Consider the following 20,190-nt stretch of genomic DNA (forward strand, 5'->3'; position numbering starts at 1 on the left):
AGCTGTTATTGTTTTATTTATTCTGATTATTCTTCATCTCAGCACACTGAAAGAAGGAAAGAGAAAGCGAGACAGGGAGAGAAAGATATCTATGTGTTTAATTCAGTCTAGTTTGTGGTTGAATAGCAAATTCATCTCTTAATAGATTTTCGAAGATAGTGCTGAGCTTTGCTCCCATTTCTCCAAATTCATTGTTCTGAAAGAAAAGAAAATGCACTGTAAAAACAATTTCAAAATATATTCACTCTTACCTTTTGAACAAAATAATTATTTTGGGCGGATAAGAAGCCTCATCCCAGGTTCAACCCTGCTTTGACACACTTTGAAGCTGAGACCGTATAAGCTTCAGTCTTTCTCCTGGTACACAGCTGAATCATTTAAACCCTTTGCCCAAACACTCCTAACCCGGATGCTCAAACTCGGGCCCCCTGACGCCACAACTGAAATGCACAGCTCTGCAGAAGACAGGAAGAGAAATGGATTCTGAAAGAAAGTGGACAATTAACAGAACCTGGAGGAGGAAAGCAAAGGAATGAAACCTGAAGGAAGTGGTGAAAAAGAGAGGAACCAGAAGGGAGAGAGGAGAGAAGCCTGAAGAAGGGAGGGTGAAAAAGAGGAAGCTGAAAGGAGTGAGGGAAGGAGACACTAGAAACGTGAAAGAAGGAAGAGAGCAGGGGGGGGGGGGGGAAGCAAAAAGCATGATGAAAGTATGAAATGGGGGAGGCAGAGGAACCTGGAGAGGTGACCAAGTGGTGAGAGACAAGTGAGGAGAAGGTGGGGCTCACTGGAAATGAAGAGGAAAGCATGATGAAAGTATGAAATGGGGGAGGCAGAGGAACCTGGAGAGGTGACCAAGTGGTGAGAGACAAGTGAGGAGAAGGTGGGGCTCACTGGAGATGAAGAGGAAAGGGAAGGGGAGAAGGGGAAAAGAGGACAGTGAAGAAAAAGGGGAAGAGAAGAAGGCTGAGGTGGAAATGAAAGAAGAGATGATGAAGGAAGACAAAAACAGTAAAAGATAGATAAGAGAAATGGGCAGGCCACTGGAAGGGTGATAGGGAAGCAGAGAGATTAGAGGCCCAGCAAGGAGGAAAAGCACCTCACATTTTCCCCACTTTAACCCAAGCACAGCGACTCTGATAGTCAACTGGCCAGCGACAATAAGTCAAATAACAACACAAAAGTGCAGATACAATGGCATAGTCCCGACAAATCTTATGAATCAAGTTAAATATTTATTCAAAATGTTTCCAAAGCGGCAAACTCCACTGTGTCAAACAACCACAATTTCAAATGGGGGACCCATTGGTTGTTTGACCCATTGGTTGTTTGACACAGTGGAGTTTGCCTCTTTGGAAACATTTTGAATAAATATTTAACTTGATTCATAAGATTTGTCGGGACTATGCTATTGTATCTGCACTTTTGTGTTGTTATTTGACTCTGTTGTGAGTAGAGATGTGAATCGTGTGATCGATCGTCTTAACGATCGATTTCGGCTGGGGGGGAGGGAATCTTATTGTCGCGGTTTTGTTTTTTAAAATATTGTGTAAATCGTAAATCGGGGGAGGGTGGGAAAACCGGCACACTAAAACATCCCTAAAACCCACCCCGACCCTTTAAAATAAATCCCCCACCCTCCCGAACCCCCCCAAAATGCCTTAAATTACCTGGGGTCCAGAGGGAGGGTCCCGGTGTGATCTTTTACTCTCGGACCTCCGGTGCGTTGTAGAAATGGCGCCGGCGCTATCTTTGCCCTGTCATATGACAGCAGGGCAAAGGTAGCGTCGGCGCCATTTTGTTTTTTTGTCCCCCGACGTCAGGAGCGTAGGAGATTGCTCCCGGACCCCCGCTGGACCCCCAGGGACTTTTGGCCAGCTTGGGGGGGCCTCCTGACCCCCACAAGACTTGCCAAAAGTCCAGCGGGGGTCCGGGAATGACCTCCTAAACTCGAATCGTTTTGCTGTACGGCAAAACGATTCGAGTTTAGGAGGTCGTTCCTCCCCGGTCGGCGCCATTTTGCTGTACGGTAAAACGATTCGAGTTTAGGAGGTCGTTCCCGGGCCCCCGCTGGACTTTTGGCAAGTCTTGTGGGGGTCAGGAGGCCCCCCCAAGCTGGCCAAAAGTCCCTGGGGGTCCAGCGGGGGTCCGGGAGCGATCTCCTGGACGAGTGACGTCGGGAGCTAGGAATCAAAATGGCACCGGCACTACCTTTGCCCTGTCACATGATAAGGGCAAAGGGCCACCGGCGCCATTTCTCTTCACAGCAGCCATGGGCAGAGAGCGGGACATCGCGCCGGGACCCCAGGTCATTTAAAACATTTTGGGGGGGTTCAGGAGGGTGGGGGTTTGTTTTAAAGGTTCGGGGTGGGTGTTAGGGTTTTTTTTGGTGTGCCGGTTTTCCCACCCCCTATTTAACGATACAATACAAATGCCCCTGACGATAAATCGTGGGCATTTGTATTGTATCGTGCACTCTAACGATTTTAAAATTATCTGACGATAATTTTAATCGTTCAAAAACGATTCACATCCCTAATTGTGAGTGCAGTTATTTGCTCTTTCATATTCTCTGGATCAGCGACAATAAGTAACATGCTCGACAGGGCCTAATGACTGATGCACATACACTAACAGAGAATGAATCTTGGGTGATGATCAGTCATACAGTTTAAAACAAACTCAGGCTGTTGGTGGCTTCATGCTCCAATCTAGAAGCTCAGGGACACTCATATTTGATTTTTCTACATTATACCGAGAACAATGACTTTACAGGAAGCAACATCATTGCCATAGAGAAAGAAGATGTGATGTGCAATGATAAAAGCTCGGGAAGGTCAAGAAGAGGAAAATTTTAAGACTGGAAGGTGGAAAAGCATCAAAACACACTTCTGATTTTCAGCAGTTTAGAGGAAGATACCGGTTAACTCAGACCAGGAGGAAAGAGAAGACAGCAAAGTCCAGTCAATAAAGAAGATCATTCACCTGGTTAAACTTCTGACAATTCTTGAAGATTAGACGAACATCTTGTACAAATCTCTCCACTGTTTTATAACCATTAGTAGACAACTTTTGCTTCACCCTATCCAGCCACATGGGCTCCTTAATATGTTGAGAGTAATTCTCAATCTGAGAAAAACCAGCAAGAAGACATTGGGATTATGGAAAGTCCATATTATGGCTTTGTTAAAAAGTAAATTAGAAACTTAATAAGGAACTCTCAGCTATTTTATCTGGCTAAATGCCAACTTGAATATTTAGAGTACTTATCTGGCTAAACCTTAAAAGTTTATATCACAATATCCAGCTAAAATTTAGATGGATTACGGAGGGATGTTCTGAGGGTATTTCTGGGAGGAGTAAAGTTAGCTGGCTAAATTACCCAGCTAACTCCAATATTCAGAGTTAGCCTGATAACTAATTATCTGGCTAACTCTGGTCATACCAAAGAGCAGTCCTAACATTAGCTGGATAAAGTTAGCTGGCTACCTTTAAGATAGCTGGCTATACTAAATATTGCAGCCGCCCTACTGAATATGCCTCCAAAGTTAGCCGGATAAATGTATTTGGCTAACTTTGCAATCCAGCCCGTGACTGAATATGGACCTCATTAATTCTAGCTTTTTTACCTTTCTACATAAAGTAACTCATATTTTTATTCTAATCTAATCTATCAAACAGGGAGATAAATAAGGGTAATAATTGTAACAGATATAAAAGTTTCAGTATTGTAATAATTTTAATTAAAGCTATTCTACCTAGAAATGATAGAGGGAGGGATGGCCAGGCTTTCATAATATCCTTAACATTAGACCGGATTTTCAAAAGATTCAACTCGTAAAGTTTACATAGCAAATGGTAGCAGAAGATGATCATCCAACCCAACCAGTCTGCCCAGTTTTCCTGTCCACATTGCTAAGGATACATCCCAGCTGCCAGCCATGAGAGTGACCACCTGCAAGGGTTCTCTTTATCCAGGACAGGCTTCTTCTGTCTTCCTCCTTTGTACTGCATCATCTTCCTGGTTGTAACTAGTTAATGAGTTATCTGTCCCCTCTACTTTCATCCTTCCCAGTTCCATACCCCTGTTTTATTGTAACTTTTAAGCTCCTCTTAGTTAAGGTTATGTTATAATACTTCGTTCCCTGTAAACCGATATGATATGGTCTTTTTTCATGAATGTCGGTATATAAAAGTGTTAAATAAATAAATAAATAAATCTTTGGGTAGAAGAGAACACAAGATCCCTCCGGCACCCACCTGTCACGTCTAAGCTCACAGCTCTATAATAATCTAAATAGCCGGCAATGCTAGTGTGGCCATTGTCCAAACACCCAGCCTCTTCAGTCCCCTGTGCAACTTGTCAGGCAGACCCGGCTACATAAGCGCCTGTGTTTCTGCTAGGCTCTCTAGTTAATACAGACCTTGCAGCCTGCCAGACAGACCCAGCTGCTAGTTTATTTCTAATATCACAGTATGATGTAACTAGCTACTGATACTAGTGAGTCTCCCAGGTCCCTCACATAACCCTGCCAGTCAGACTCAGAAAAAAGAAACACTGAGAAATGTAAACCAGATGCTTAATATCTGAGCATGTCCATTTCATTGAGAAATTACCATCCCATTCTCTTCTCTTCTGAAAGAAGCAAATATGAGGAGCCTTTATATTTATCAAAATTTATGGTGAATTGAAATGAAAAGGTAATTTCTTTGCATGAGCAATTACAGCCATTATGGATATACACCCCCTAAGTGTGTACTGTTTGACTGTAGGTGCTCACCCTCGAGACCTTACCCTTTGATTTAATTTAGTATACTGTGCCTAAATGACCTTGCAAGTGAGATTGTACCCAACTTAGGATACCCAGTGCCAGTCTTGCATGCAAGGCCATTCTGATTGCATCCCTTTTGACTTCAAGCACTTGCCTTGTTACTCCTGTTTCAAAGCACCTATCTACATTTGTGTGCATTTTTCAGGTTAGCTCACATTTTTAGTGCATTTCTTTCATTTAGTGCGCTTTTTGAATGTCTGCTTGATTTGCATCCCATTAGCTTTCTGCATCCCACACAGACCCCTGTTTTTAAGGTACACATTAAGTAAAACCCACACAATAATTTAACTCCAATATTAGCACACTTTTTATTGCATCATCCTCAGAGATACTTGTGGAGGGACTGTCAATGCTACATTTCAAGAGACAAGTGTCATGATGTGCTGCGTCAATAGTGGGACCACAACAGTGAGAAACGGAACCAATATTTTCAATCGTCAGAAAAACGATTCACATCCCTATATAAGTGTATATTCAGTGACATAGCTGTGTCGTCAAATACACCTTGTATCTTAGCTGGATAAGTTACAGGATATATGGCCAAATAACTTAAACGGCCATCTTTGAATATTGACCTTTTCATGTTAAGCAAAATAGGAAAATTGGTTCTTACCTGCTAATTTTCGTTCCTGTAGTACCATGGATCAGTCCAGACCCTGGGTTATGTCACCAATCCAGCAGAGGGAGGCAGAGAAAACATTCTAATGACTCTGACGTATACCCTGGAGCACCACCTGCAGCCAATCAGTATTGACCAGTATCAAAGCAGAAATTTAACTACTAACATATTAACTAGCTATCTAAACAGGAGAACGAATTTCCAGCTCACAAATCCTAAATGGAAGCAGAATCCCCAAAAACATATCTTGGGAATAAACAAGAAAATATTAAGAAAAATAGACAGCATGAAAAGGCGGTTTAATCACCCAAACAGTGAACAAGCAGACTCTCTGAAAAGATAGATATAATACACAGACATAAAGGGTGGGCGTCTGGACTGATCCATGGTACTATAGGAACGAAAATTAGCAGGTAAGAACCAATTTTCCTTTCCCTGTACGTACCTGGATCAGTCCAGACCCTGGGATGTACCAGAGCTGATTCAATTAGGGTGGGAACCAGAGAGTCCCGCTCGGAGATCACTCTCTCCGAAGGCTGCAGAACTTGGAGCGTGAACATCCAAGCGGTAATGACGAGCAAAAGTATGCAACGACTTCCAAGTCGCTACTTTACAAATCTCCTGAGGAGAAACTAACTGACATTCTGCCCAAGAGGTAGCCTGTGACCTAGTAGAATGAGCTCTCAACCCTTCAGGAAGGTCACGATGAGCTAGAAGATAAGCTGAACGAATTGTCTCTTTTAACCAACAAGCAATCGTAGCCTTCGAAACCTTATGACCTTTGCGAGGGCCACTCCACAAAACAAACAAATGATCAGACAATCGAAAATTGTAACTTCAAGATAACGCAACAGAGCTCGTCGTACATCCAATTTTTTTAAGATTCCTAGAGGAAGGATCCAAACGATCTATACACGGAAAAGCCGGAAGCTCTATGGACTGATTTAAATGGAAAGAAGATACTATCTTAGGTAAAAAAGATGGTACAGTCTGTAATGAAATTCCTGTATCAGAAATTCTAAGAAAAGGCTCTCTGCAAGACCAGGCCTGCAACTCTGAAATTCTACGAGCTGAAGAAATGGCCACAAGAAACACCACCTTCAATGTGAGGTCCTTCAAAGTCGCATGATTAAGGGGTTCAAAGGGAGCTGAATACAGAGCCCTAAGAACCAAATTCAAACTCCAAGCAGGACAAGGATTCCGAAATGGAGGACGTAGATATTGCACACCTTTGAGAAAACAAGCTACATCCGGATGCACAGCCAAGGATAATCCCTGAACCTTACCACGAAAACATCCAAGCGCTGCCACCTGTACCCGTAAGGAACTACAGGACAAACTCTTGGCTAATCCATCTTGTAAAAAAGATAAAATATTGGAAACAGAAGAGTGAACTGGATCTACTTGATGCTCATTACACCAAGATTCAAAAACCTTCCACACCCTTGCATAAGCCAAAGATGTAGAAGGTTTTCTAGAACGCAATAAAGTAGTCACTACAGCATCTGAATAACCTTTATTCTTTAACTGACGCCTCTCAAAAGCCATGCCGCTAGAGAGAAGCGTTCGACCTCTTCCAAACAAACCGGACCCTGAGACAGAAGGCACGGAAGATCTCGAAATCGAAGGGGAACGTCCAGTGCTAGTCTGACCAGGTCCACGAACCACGGACGGCGTGGCCACTCCGGAGCCACTAAGACAACGTCGACTTGTTGAACTTCTATCCGACGCAGAACCTTGCCGATCAGAGGCCAGGGAGGGAACACGTAGAGAAGAACATCCCTTGGCCAAGGAAGTACCAGAGCATCTACTCCTTCCGCTCCTCTTTCCCTCCTGCGGCTGAAGAACCGAGGGGCTTTGGCATTCTGAAATGTGGCCATGAGATCCATTGCCGGAGTGGACCATCTGTTGCATATCATTTAATAGGCTTCCTCACACAGTTCCCACTCGCCTGGGTCAAGATGATGCCGACTGAGAAAGTCCGCTTGAATGTTGTCCACCCCGGCAATGTGTGAGGCTGCGATGCTGAGCAGATGTTGCAGATGCTGAGCAGATGTTGCACAACAGCTGATCGCCCAGGCGATCAGCTGTTGTGCTTCCTGATCTACCAGGAAGCTTCGGATTCCTCACTGACGGTTGATGTACACTACTGTGGTCGCATTGTCGGAAAGAACCTGTACCGACTTCCCGCAAAGGAGAGGTTGAAGAGCGATTAAGGCTAAACAAACTGTTCTGGTCTCTAAAAGATTGATCGACTACTGCATTTCCTCTTCGGACCACTGACCCTGAACAGATGTATTCTGACATACCGCTCCCCAGCCTGAAAGACTGGCGTCGGTAGTGACCACAGTCCATTCCAGAATCTCTAGCGGTACACGTTGTTGCAGATTCGCTGTCTGAAACCACCAATCTAGGCTGGAATGAGCCGTCTCTGTAAGAGGAAAGGGAAGGTGGTATAGTTCCGAAACTGGATTCCAGCGTGAAAGCAATGCAGACTGAAGTGGTCTCATGTGCGCAAAGGCCCAGGGAACCAACTCCAGAGTAGAGGTCATTGAACCTAAAACTATCAAGTAATCTCGCACACAAGGAATAGAAATAGACTGTAAGTCTCAAATTTGTGATTGAACTTGAGAAGGCGATGCTCAGGAAGGAACACTATCCCTTGAAGAGAGTGTCGAACCGTGCGCCCAAAAACTCCAGAGATTGGGAAGGTAATAGGTGACTCTTGTCTTCGTTGATCACCCAGCCTAGGAGACTGCAAAAAGCTGATTACCCTGTTGATTGTATAATAACAAAGAGATTCAGACTTCGCTCGAATCAACCAGTCATCCAGGTACGGATGTACCAACAGGCCCTCCTTCCTGAGTTGAACGGCCACCACAATCATTATCTTGGTAAATGTTCTGGGAGCTGTGGCTAATCTGAACGGGAGAGCCCTGAATTGATAATGTTGCCCTAGAATGCAAAACCTGAGAAACTTCTGATGATTGGATCGAATGCCAATATGAAGGATAAGCTTCGGTGAGGTCGAGAGATGCTAGAAATTCTCCTCTGTGACCCGAAGCTATGACAGACTGAAGAGTCTCCATCCGGAACTATGGAATCCTTAGACAATGGTTGACCCTTTTGAGATCGAGAATGGGACGAAGAAAATTGAATAACGACCTTTCCGATGTTGGAACTGGAACTATAGCTCCTAGGTCGCTTAAACGCTGTAGCGAGTCTTGGATAGAACCCATTGATCCGATGCACATCTGGCCCATTCTCCGAAAAACAGAGACAGCCTGCCCCCTATGACGGGAACCGGAGAAAAGACCAGCCTTATCTCATTGGACAGACTTTGTGCCTCCTGAGACTTGGGAAGTTCCAGGTCTACCAAAGCGGTGGCCACAAAAGGACTGAGACCAAATCTTTGTCTACCTGAAGACTGTTTAGCTGGAGGAGCCGACAGATGAGAAGAACAAAATCTTCTATTAGACCGAAAACGAGAGCGAGATGAAAAAGAGCTTCTAGGTCTAGGATGGTCCTCTGGCAATTTGTGAATCTTATTTTCCCCTGGGGAAAAAATTAAATCTTCCAATTCCTTACCAAATAATAATTTTCCCTTAAAGGGTAAAGCCCCTAACTGAGCTTTGGAGGATGCGTCTTTGGACCAATTCCTCAACCAGAGAAGTCTGCGAGCCGATACAGAAGCAATGATAGAGCGAGCCGAGGTCCTAATGAGATCATATTTATTTATTTATTTATTTAAAACATTTCTATACCGGCCTTCATGAATGGGATTCATATCAGGCCGGTTTACATGGAACAGGGGAAACCAGAAGTAAAAATAAAACCGACTAAACATAAATAAGAAAGGTCGAAAATTCAAAGTTACAATAAACAGGGGTATTGAACTTGGGAGCTAGTGTAGCTAGGAATAAGTGAAGTAGGAGTAAGAGCGATAGAGATTAACTAGGTAATTATCAATTAATATGTTATGAAATTAATAGATATTAATTTAAATATATAAATATATATATATAAAGCATCTGCACTATAAGCAACTGTAGCTTCCAGTCTACCAGCCTGAGCAACTTCCTCTTCAGAGAGGGAAGAATTGTTTTGTAAAGCCTGGACCCATCTTAGTCCAGCTCGCAAAGCCAAGGTACTACACATGGCCGCCTGCACACCAAGAGTAGAAACCTCAAAAATTTGCTTAAGCTGAACCTCCAGCTTACGATCTTGGAGATCTTTAAGAGCCGTAGCCCCAGTTACTGGAATAGTTGTTTTCTTAGTGACGGCTGAAACAGCGGCATCCACCTTGGGAAATTTTCAAATTTCCAAAGCTTCCTCAGGTAATGGATACAATTTCTCCATGGCTCGTGCTACCTTAAGCCCCAACTCAGGAGTGTCCCACTCCCGGTATATAAGGTCAGTGAGAGAAAGATGAAAAGGAAATGATGTCGTGGGACCTTTAAGGCCAAGCAACACTGGGTCAACGCCACCCATCCGAGAATCCTTCACTGGAGCCTCGAGACCCAATTCCAGTAAAATTGCTGGAATTAAGGGACTAAGTTCCTGTCTTCTAAACAGGTGGACTACTTTGGGGTCATCCCCATCCGCAACATGAGAACTAATACTCAAAGCAGGGTCTTCATTTAAATCCCCCTCCAGCAAGGACTTGTCCGGGATAGGTAAAGAGCCATGCTCAGAATCATCTGAAGAAGAAAAAATTGTCTGATCCGGACCCGGACGAAGGGGACGCTTCGGAGCTGACCCCACTCCCAATTCCGTGGAACTAGCCCTTTTAGAGGAACGTGGCTTTAACCTCTGTTTAGATGAGAGACTCTTATGTCTCTTATGAAATTTCTTAGATTTGTAAGCTTTGCGAAGAAAACGAAGAAAATCCCCTGAAAAGGCAGGAGAAGAGGAAGAAGAATCTGAAATCTCCTCCAGACTTTCAGCCGATAAATATGGCCCTGTTCGCCCGGCTTGGCCCCCCCCCCAGGGACCGCTGGCTGCGGCGACAGCGGAGGCGGGTCAGAAGCACCCTGAATAGCTTGTTGTGTCGCCACCCTCAGAGTAGACAAGAGTGCCTCAGTTCCAGCACTGCAGCGAAATGAGTCCAGGGCAGGAGAGCAGCTGGGCCGAGGTTTTGGGGCCGCGCGAAGTGGCCGAGTCCCTTTTGTTATCGGCAAACTTGATGAGCCTTCCCCCCCAGGGAGACACGATGAACAGAGACTCTCCCTGGAGAGACATACGCGCGCATCTCCACAAGCGCGGCAGGCTGCACCTCGTGGCATTATAAAGAAAAAATGGCGCGAAAAAAAAAGTATGAAATAAACTAAAAAACTAAAAGAAACCGCGGCGAAAAACAAAGGCACGGGCCCACCGAACACCAAAAGGTAAGTAAACAACGATTCAGCTGTGAAGAATTATTTTTATTTTTGTTTTTTACCTGACCGTAACGCCACGGCCTCCAGGAGCTGCTCCAAGTAGGGTGAGTGAGCCGGGCCCCCCAGTATCACCCCTGCCAGGAGTGGTTGCTGGGTTCAAAACCTCCCCAACTCCGCCAGCCTCAAAAACCAGGAGGGATAGTCCTCCCGGGACTTGACAACCTCCCGGGAGGCAGTAAAATGGCTGTGAAGAAAAATAAACCCTTTTTTTTTTTTTTTTTTTTAAATAACTTAAATGAAAAGAACAGGCTCTCTTCAAAAGAAAAAGAAAGTCTGCAAAAAATTAACTCCTAAACTACCTGACTAAAAAATAACAAACTACCATAGACTGCAGGGGCTAGGAATGTCCACCTCTGCTGGGCGACAGAGAAATACTGATTGGCTGCAGGTGGTGCTCCAGGGTATACATCAGAGTCATTAGAATGTTTTCTCTGCCTCCCTCTGCTGGATTGGTGACATAACCCAGGGTCTGGGCTGATCCAGGTACGTACAGGGAACTGCTATTTGCCAAATGGATGCCCACACCTTTGGGAGTGAAGTGACCCTATACAGTTTGTTTGTTTTTTTTGGGGGGGAGCGAAATGAGAAAAACTCTGACCCTGTTTTCTATCTTAGGTAATCTGGAATTATTACCTTGCAAGGGTCCTTGGCAAAAATTTCACTCACATCCTCACAATAAAGCTTCAAGAGGAGAAACTCACATTTCTGTAAGAGATTATGGGATAGAAATAATGTCAGAGGTGATGCAAGCACATTCATCACATATAGACCCTTCTGCGTGGTCTTAAATCTTTGGTTCTGTCTGGCCACCCCACAAAAAAGTAAGCCCAGGAACATTCTGGCCTTTGGCTAACAAATACGTTTATCATATATATATATATATATATATATATATATATATATAATTATTATTTTTTTTTTTACAGATTTCTTTGTTTGGTTCAGCTCAGGTTTGTAGACATGTGTTAGAAAAGAAATTAACTAAGCAGTACCATGTTCCCACCTCAAAGGTTTCCCTCAGACTCAAGGTACTTTCTCAAGGGCAACGTCAATATCCCATACTCCTGGAATCTTGAATGTGAAGTTTCATCTTTCTAAAAACCTTATGTCATGAGAAAACCAAGGTACAGGAATACTAAACATTGAATTCCCAGCTACTGGTATTATGCCTGACTGACACGTTGTTCATCTAGTCACTTATTTCAGAAAAAAACATAATTCTATAAAACTATATTATCCTTTCAATTTCTTGAAACAATGAGTTTACCGAAAGATGTCATGTTAAGTTTTAAAAGACTTTTCAGGCAAGCTCTCTTTAACTTACCAGCTTCCGCTGAGAAGTCATAAGCACTTTCAGGACCGAAGATTCTATGTTTTGTGTTTGGTTGGATGAATGGCAATCCAGAGACATCTTTTTACAGAATGTACAGTGCCATTTTTGTCTGGAATAAAGGGCAGGAAGAAAGTACAATCACAGACTAATTAAATTAGTGGCCTATGTAATGAGCTGTGTTAAAATCATCCATTAATACACGGTATTGGTTGATTTTAAAGCAGGTGTTATCTGCCAATTTCACTCTTGATGAACTGAAGCAGAGGTCCCCAAGCCATTTAAGAAAAAGGCTGCATGCAATATTTCAAATCACTGAGATGGCTGAAAGACAGCAGGTGGAGGGGGGGGGGGGTCCTCTTTGGAGTTTTGATGAAGGGGAGAGATGGTCTCTCTTGAAATCTGGCCTTTTTGGTGATTTGCAATGTTGGGGAAGAGAAAAGCAGGGTTCGCAGAGAGGTATGGTAGACAGGATGTTAGTAAGAATATTTCTAGGAAGCTGGTGACCCTGCCACATCCCTTCTTCCCACCTTCTTCAGCATCTGTCCCCTGGGGGACTGGGAGGTGGGTGAATGGCAGGGTGAATTGTTTATGGTTTACTTTCTCCCACTCACATCTTCTCCCATACACTTTCTCTCTCTCTCTCTCTCTTCTTCCCTTCACCCTCTCCATTTCCCCTCTTTTCCTCTCTCATCTCCTCTCACTCACACTTCCTTTCCTTTCCCTCCCCTCACTCATACTGCCTTTCCTTGACTTGTGGTAATAATGTTTATGTGTTACTGACACCAGTAACATGACCCCCAATGGGAGCTTCTGTTTCAAACCCCATCCGCCAAACCAAGATCAAAGGCCCTCCACTGCCCCATCTCTGAAGTTCAGATCAAGGCCCTAATGGTTCAGTAACACTGTTATGCACTGCCATGCAGGGGAACTGGGTTTGATTCTGTTAGGCGCACCGGTCGCAGCCCCCCCGTGGCTGGCCCTCCTTACCTCTTTCTCCTCGGCTGGGACCTGTGCAGCCACAGGGAAACAGCCCCGTTGCACGAGCCGGGCCCATCCGCTCACGCGGCTTCCACTGCCAAACTTGTACAGCCCTCCGCAGCAGGAGGGATAACCCAGGCCTCTACCGGCTCCTCTCCACTTCACTGGAGACCCATAGTCCTGTAGGGGCTTCATTAATCAGTGCAGCATGCACTTTTGCCTACAATCAGCCTTTTTTCCAGAAGACATCACAAAGACAACCTACATCCTGTCTCTTCTTGATGGGAAAGCCCTAGCATGGCATCTCCCTTGTGGGAATGCGCCGACCCTGTTTTACGGGACTTGAACGGTTTCCTGGCTCTCTTACGCACCGTCTTCAAAGACCCCACTTGGCAGGTGGCCTCTGGGGTGACTCTTCTTCACTTGCGCCAAGGTTCCCAGACTCTGGCTGAGTACGTGATCGAGTTTCAAACTTTGTCCTCCGAACTCCACTGGGACACCAGTTGTCTAAGGGCCATCTTTCTGGAAGGTCTAAGTCCAAGAATCAAGGACGAGCTCGCAGCCCGTGAACTACCAGAGTATTTAAATGCCCTCATTGACTTGACCGGGCACATCAACAGACACCTCCAAGAACGCTCCTGGAAGGTCCAATTCTCAAAGACATCTTCCGCTGGCTTCAGACGCCCTCAGCGTTCACCTTCCCCGAAGGCTGACTCGAGCTCCCCGGGAACCACAACAGAGGAACCCATGCAACTGGGTCGGGGCAAACTATCCCCTCAGGAACACATTAGACACTGCCAGGGTGGCCTCTGCCTCTACTGCAGTGGTGCAGGGCATTTTCTGGCATCATGCTCGGTGCATCTGGGAAACTCCCGGGCCTAGGTCCTGAAGGAGGACTCTTCCTAGGCCTTGCTTCACCCGCTCCTCCATTGACATTACCCATTACCTTGAAGATGGAATCCCTTGACTTCCACACTTTCACCCTGGTGGACTCAGGAGCCGGGGGCAACTTTATTATGAAGAGTCTGGTAGAACATTTCCGACTTCCACTTCATCACTCCCCGGTCCCGTTGGTTCTCTCGTCCATCCAGGGTGAGCCCTTACCAGGTCGAGTCACCCAAATTACCACACCAATCCTAATCTGCACTGGGGCGCTTCACGAGGAGTATTTAACCTTCCACGTACTTGATCGAGCCATTCATCCCATTGTGCTAGGGCTCCACTGGCTACAAGCGCACTTCCCCCAATTTGACTGGAAGACACTGCAATTGGTCCGCTGGGGTCCTGCCTGTCAAGGCACCTGTCTCGAACCTGTCTCTCCCGGGCAATGCTTGGCTGCGACCACCCTTCCAGCCGGGGTGCCGCCACAATATGCTTCTTTTGCAGATGTATTTTCCAAGAAAGGGGCCAAGACCCTACCACCTCACTGTTCGTTTGACTGCACAATCAATTTGCTACCTGGCTCTGAGCCGCCCCGGGGGTGCACCTACCCTCTCTCTCCTACCTAGACCCAGGCCATGTCCAAAGACATTCGAAAAAACTTGGACAGAGGGTCCATTCGCAGGTCCACCTCTCCAGCCAAAGCAGAGTTCTTTTTCGTGGGCAAAAAGGAAGGGACACTCCGCCCCTGTATCAATTACCGTGGCCTCAACACTATAACGATCAAGGACCGCTACCCCCTCCCATTAATTTCTGAGCTCTTCAATCGACTCCAGGGGGCTCAGCTCTTTACTAGGGGTGTGCATTCATTCCCTACGAATTGGTAATCTGCAACGTATAGGGACATATTCGATGTATTCGTGGGGAAGCGAAACGTATCGCGATTCCCCACAAATACAACGAATCTTCGCCAAATTATTTGGCCGCCTAAAGGAGCCAATTTAAACAAAACCCCCACCCTCTTGACCCCCCAATACTTACCAAAACTCCCTGGTGGTCCAGCGGGGGGTCCGGGAGCCATCTCCTGCACTCATACCCTCAGCTGCCGGTATTCAAAATGCACCGATAGCCTTTGACCTACTATGTCACAGGGGCTACCGGTGCCATTGGTCAGCCCCTGTCACATGGAAGGAGCAATGGATGGCCGGTGCCATCTTGTACTCCTACCATGTGACAGGGGCTGACCAATGGCACCGGTAGCCCCTGTGACATAGTAAGGGCAAAGGCTATTGGTGCCATTTTGATTACTGGCAGCCGACGGCCCGATTGCAAGAGATCGCTCCCAGACCCCCGCTGGACCACCAGGGACTTTAGGAAAGTCATGGGGACCCTCCTGACCCCCACAAGACTTGCCAAAAATCCAGCGGGGATCCGGGAGCGACCTCCTGCACTCGGACCATCGGCTGCCAGTAATCACAATTATGGCCATCCATTGCTCCTACCATGTGACAGGGGTTGACCAATGGCACCGGTAGCCCCTGTGACATAGTAGGTCAAAGGCTATTGGCACCATTTTGAATACCGGCAGTTGAGGGTGTGGATGCAGGAGATGGCTCCCGGACCCCCCGCTGGACCACCAGGGAGTTTTGGTAAGTCTTGGGGGGTTCAGGAAGGTGGGGGGTTGTAGTTAATTTAATTTTATCTGGGAAACGAATAAGGATTAACGTATAAACATATCGGGGGCCCCTTTGCCGAATGCAACGTATCTGCCCCCGATGAATACGAATCCCGAATGCAACATATGGCGTCCCTCTGCACATCCCTACTCTTTACCAAGCTGGATCTTAGGGGATCTTATAACTTAATCTGGATTAAAGAAGGTGACGAGTGGAAGACGGCTTTCAACACCAGAGATGGGCACTATGAGTACCGAGTTATGCCCTTTGGAATTTGTAACGCCGTCTTCCAAAATCTAATAAATGAAATCTTCCGAGATTTATTGTACCAGTCCATCATCATTTGCCTGATGATATTTTGGTATTTTCTCGGTCTCTGCAAGCCCACAACAGGGACGTTTCCCGGGTAATCCAACGTCTTCAAGAAAACCAGCTTTTTGTTAAACTCAAAAAATGCATCTTCAAGCAAGAAGCCCTTCCATTTTTAGGGTATATCATCTCCAATCAGGGATTTAGCATGGATCCTGAAAATCTCACAGCCATCCAAGACTGGCCCCAGCCTTTTGGTTTACAACCTCTACAGTGGTTCTTGGGCTTCTTGAACTATTGCCGTTCCTTTATCTTCAACTACGCCTCTCTAGTGGCCCCCTGACTGCCTTGACCTCTAAGGGAGCCAACCCCAAGCATTGGCCACCTGAGGCTGTCTCCGCCTTTCTCCTCTTGAAGGAAGCATTCCTCCATGAGCCCTGCCTCCATCACCCAGACCCCTGAGATCTTTTTATTGTCAAGGTGGATGCTTCCTCTGAAGGAAACAGGGCTGCCCTCAGTCAATACTCCGCCAACAACACCCTTCATTCTTGTTCTTTCCTCTCCCATCAATTCTCTGCAGCAGAGTGCAACTATGCCATTGGGGAGAAGGAACTCCTCTCTATTAAAATAGCCTTTGAAGAATGGCTTCCCTGGTTGGAAGGGGTCCAGCACCAGATTACAATCTATACTGACCATAAGAATCTAGAATATTTACACTGGGCCCAATGCCTCAACCCACAGCAGGCCCGATGGGCCTTATTTTTCATGAGATTCGACTTTGTTCTACGGTATCGTCCAGCCACTAAGAACCTGAGGGCAGACGCACTCTCTTGAGCCTTCGACACCATGGACACCTTGGAACCTCCTAGCTTTATCATCGACCCAACTCGGGTTCTGCTGGCCACCACCACGTCAATCCCGCCAGGGAAGTCCTTCATTCCACCACGCCTTCGGAATCAAGTACTGACCTGGGCACACGATTCTCGTAGCACAGACCATCCGGGACAACACCGAACTTTGGTCTCGCTTCGCCGGCTTTACTGGTGGCCTGGGATGGCCAAGATTACCCGTTCCTACGTGGAATCATGCCACACGTGTGCCCGTCACAAAAATCCAACAGGCCTATCCTGGGACCTACTTCACCCAATAGCTATTCCCAGCAAACCATGGACACATAACTCGACAGACTTTATTGTTGACTTACTGCCGTCCAAAGGCAATACTGCTATCTGGGTTATCATCGACTGCTTCTCAAAAATGGCACACTTCGTGGCATTACCAGGATTAGCTTCTGCCTCTCACTTAGCCCAGCTGTTTATCCACCATGTCTTCCATCTTTACAGCCTACCCAAGGTCATCCTATGGGACCGTGGACCCCAGTTCACCGCCAAATTTTGGAAATCCCTCTGTTAGAAATTCGATGTTACCCTGGAATTTACATCTGCCTACCATCCACAAACCAATGGGCAAATAGAAAGAACAAACTGGACCCTCAAACAATTTCTGTGGGCGTATGTGAACAACAAACAACATGATTGGGTGGATCTACTACCCTGGGCCGAATTCGCCCTCAACTCCCACCCATCAGCCGCCACCGGCTCTTCGCCCTTTCAGATTGTATATGGCAAGCAACCTCTCCCACCTTACCCGTTCTCGTGACTATCCCTTCTCCGGCCGCCCAGCTGTCCACCAGGGAACTGCATCAACTCTGGACTTTCACCCAGCAAACCCTGCATAAAGCCAGTCAGGCGGCCAAAAGGTTTGCAGACCTGCATCGAAGATCTAGCCCACCTCTTAGACCCAGTCAGAAAGTGTGGTTGAGTATGCGGTTTATCCCACCAATACCAAAGGCCTATAGTCTATATAATAATAAAGGATGACTAACAGTCTCAAATGCAGAAGATACATCTAAAAACACTATCATTCAGATACTTCCCGAATCCAACACTCATAAGAAGAAATCAGTGGCAGAAACGATTCATGTTTTAAATAATGTGTTAGAAATTTGGGTTTGCAAATGGTCACCAAGCTTTCCTTTAAGCCCCAAATCCAAACAGTCACCTGAGCAGGCTATTCTAAATTGCAACAAAGTTCTTTAAAATACATTTTTCATTGTGCTGATTTTTGGACTTTAATCCAGACCTTTGTGTAAACTTCTGTAAACCCTTATATAGGGGCTGCTTTATTCAGAGCTTTGCTGCTCGCTTAATTTCTGATGGCCTTCCTTGGGAGTATGTTACTTTGATGTTAGAAAGTTTACATTGGTTTCTCTTGCGGCAGAAACTTAAGTTTAAATTTAAGTATTGTTTTAAATCTGTGAAAAATGGCTGGCCTTCTTATTTAAACAATTTGTTTCAATTTTACAACTTGGAGTTTGCATTTTGAGGATAAATGAATGTTATCTATACCCAAAGAAATGGCTTTGAATATTGCTGTCATAGATATTCAGCAAAGCTTTTGATATTGTCCTATACAGGAGGCTTATCAATAAACTGAGGGGGATATTAGGGAGAGATTGCAGTCCACATCAGGCTTTGTATTAGCTACTGTAGGCTAACGCTACAACTACACTAATCATCTTACTTTCCTCAGTGAACTCCATTTACAACTATTTTCTTCTGGCTATCACTCAACCAGTTTCAGTCCCACCACCCCCCTCTGTACTATGTTCACTACAAAAACCACATTTAATGAAAAGGGATAACAACTACCCTTCACCAGTCCCACAGAATCTATCCCATCTCCAACTGACTAAACAGATATGCCAAAATCTCTCTGGGCTTCTTTAATATCCTAGATAAAACTCCAGTAAACATATACAAACATAGATAGAAACATAGAAACATGATGGCAGAAAAAGACCAAATGGCCTATCTAGTCTGCCCATCCACCAAACTAATTTAGCTTTACAATTCCCATCACTATCTCAGAGATTCCATGTGTTTATCCCATGCTTTTTTGAATTCAGATATTGTTTTTGCCTCTACTGTTGCGAGCACGGAGGTGCGGTCGCTTGCTCAAGAGGGATTGCGAGCCCTTGAGCCATGGCAAGGCTCAGAGAGGAACCCTAAGACACAGGAGGTGACAGTGTTCAAGCATGGGCTGGAGCTGGAACAAGACTGGACCAGGATCAAGACTTGGAACATTGTGGAACTGGAACAAGGCAGGCTCAGACTTCCACTGGACCTGCACACACCGGTGAGACCCAGCAAACCAATGCTGGTCTCAAGAGTAGCCCTCTGACCACTCGATAGCTCTTCCAGACCCACCGCTTGGGAACAACGAGTGCGTGAGGCCAGACGGAGGCTGAGGGCAGGAACAAGATGAGACAAGGAACTCAGGACTTGGAAGGCTCAGACAAGAACTTGAGGAACTTGGAAGACTCAGACGAGGGCTCGAGGAACTTGGAAGACTCGGACAAGTTTTCAGGATGCTTGGAAGACTCAGACGAGGATTCAAGTACTAGTACAGGTTGAGTACTGCACCACAGCACACCCTACACAGTCACCCATGGCTCGTCACGGACCACGCTGAAAGCAAAGCAGATTCCAGGCGAGAAAGTGAAGACTTGGAACCGGAAACAAGGCAAAGATTCAGGAGAGGCCTGCACTGAAGCGAGCCCTACACAGCCGCCCATGACTGGTCACAGACTACGCTGAAGCAGAGCAGGTTCTGGCTTGAGTCTAGGGCATGGACGGAAGCAGGAACAAGGTACTCCAAAGACCAGGAACAGGATTCAAGACTCAGGATTCAAGACTTCGGAACTCGGATTCAGGAACAGACCTCAGCATTAAAAGCAAGGGCCTTCCGGAGACTTGCACTGAAAACGTGAAGACAGGCCTTGTGCCACAAAGTGCCCTACACAGCCCCCAATGGGCTGGTTACGGACCTCAACAGTGGCACGCCAGGAACGGTGGACAAACAGGAAACCTGGAAGCAAGACGAAGAGTCGGAGATGAGGACATCAGGACCAGGACTGGAAAATGGAACATCAGGAACAGGGAATGCCAGGGACATAGAACATCAGCAACATGGAACATCAGGATATGGAACAGGATGACGAAGGAACTCCAGTGAAGAACAGGACCAGGAACATCAGATGAAGGAGACCAGGAACATCAGAGCATCT

General features: G+C 45.9%; 1 protein-coding gene across 2 annotated transcripts in view; it reads right to left on the minus strand.

Moving 5' to 3' along the window:
* Positions 1–20,190, minus strand: part of LOC115098937 (nuclear body protein SP140-like protein) — a 129,801-nt gene continuing 109,611 nt past the window's right edge. For both annotated transcript variants that reach the window (XM_029616067.1, XM_029616066.1), the window contains 4 exons: positions 12,211–12,328; positions 11,520–11,591; positions 2,983–3,126; positions 1–196 (listed from right to left, as the gene is read on the minus strand). In XM_029616067.1, the coding sequence (XP_029471927.1) occupies positions 98–196; positions 2,983–3,126; positions 11,520–11,591; positions 12,211–12,328 (433 nt within the window). In that variant the 3' untranslated portion in view covers positions 1–97. The remainder of the gene's footprint in view (positions 197–2,982; positions 3,127–11,519; positions 11,592–12,210; positions 12,329–20,190) is intronic.

The sequence above is a fragment of the Rhinatrema bivittatum genome, chromosome 9 (genome assembly GCF_901001135.1).
Source record: "Rhinatrema bivittatum chromosome 9, aRhiBiv1.1, whole genome shotgun sequence".
Classification (NCBI taxonomy): domain Eukaryota; kingdom Metazoa; phylum Chordata; class Amphibia; order Gymnophiona; family Rhinatrematidae; genus Rhinatrema; species Rhinatrema bivittatum.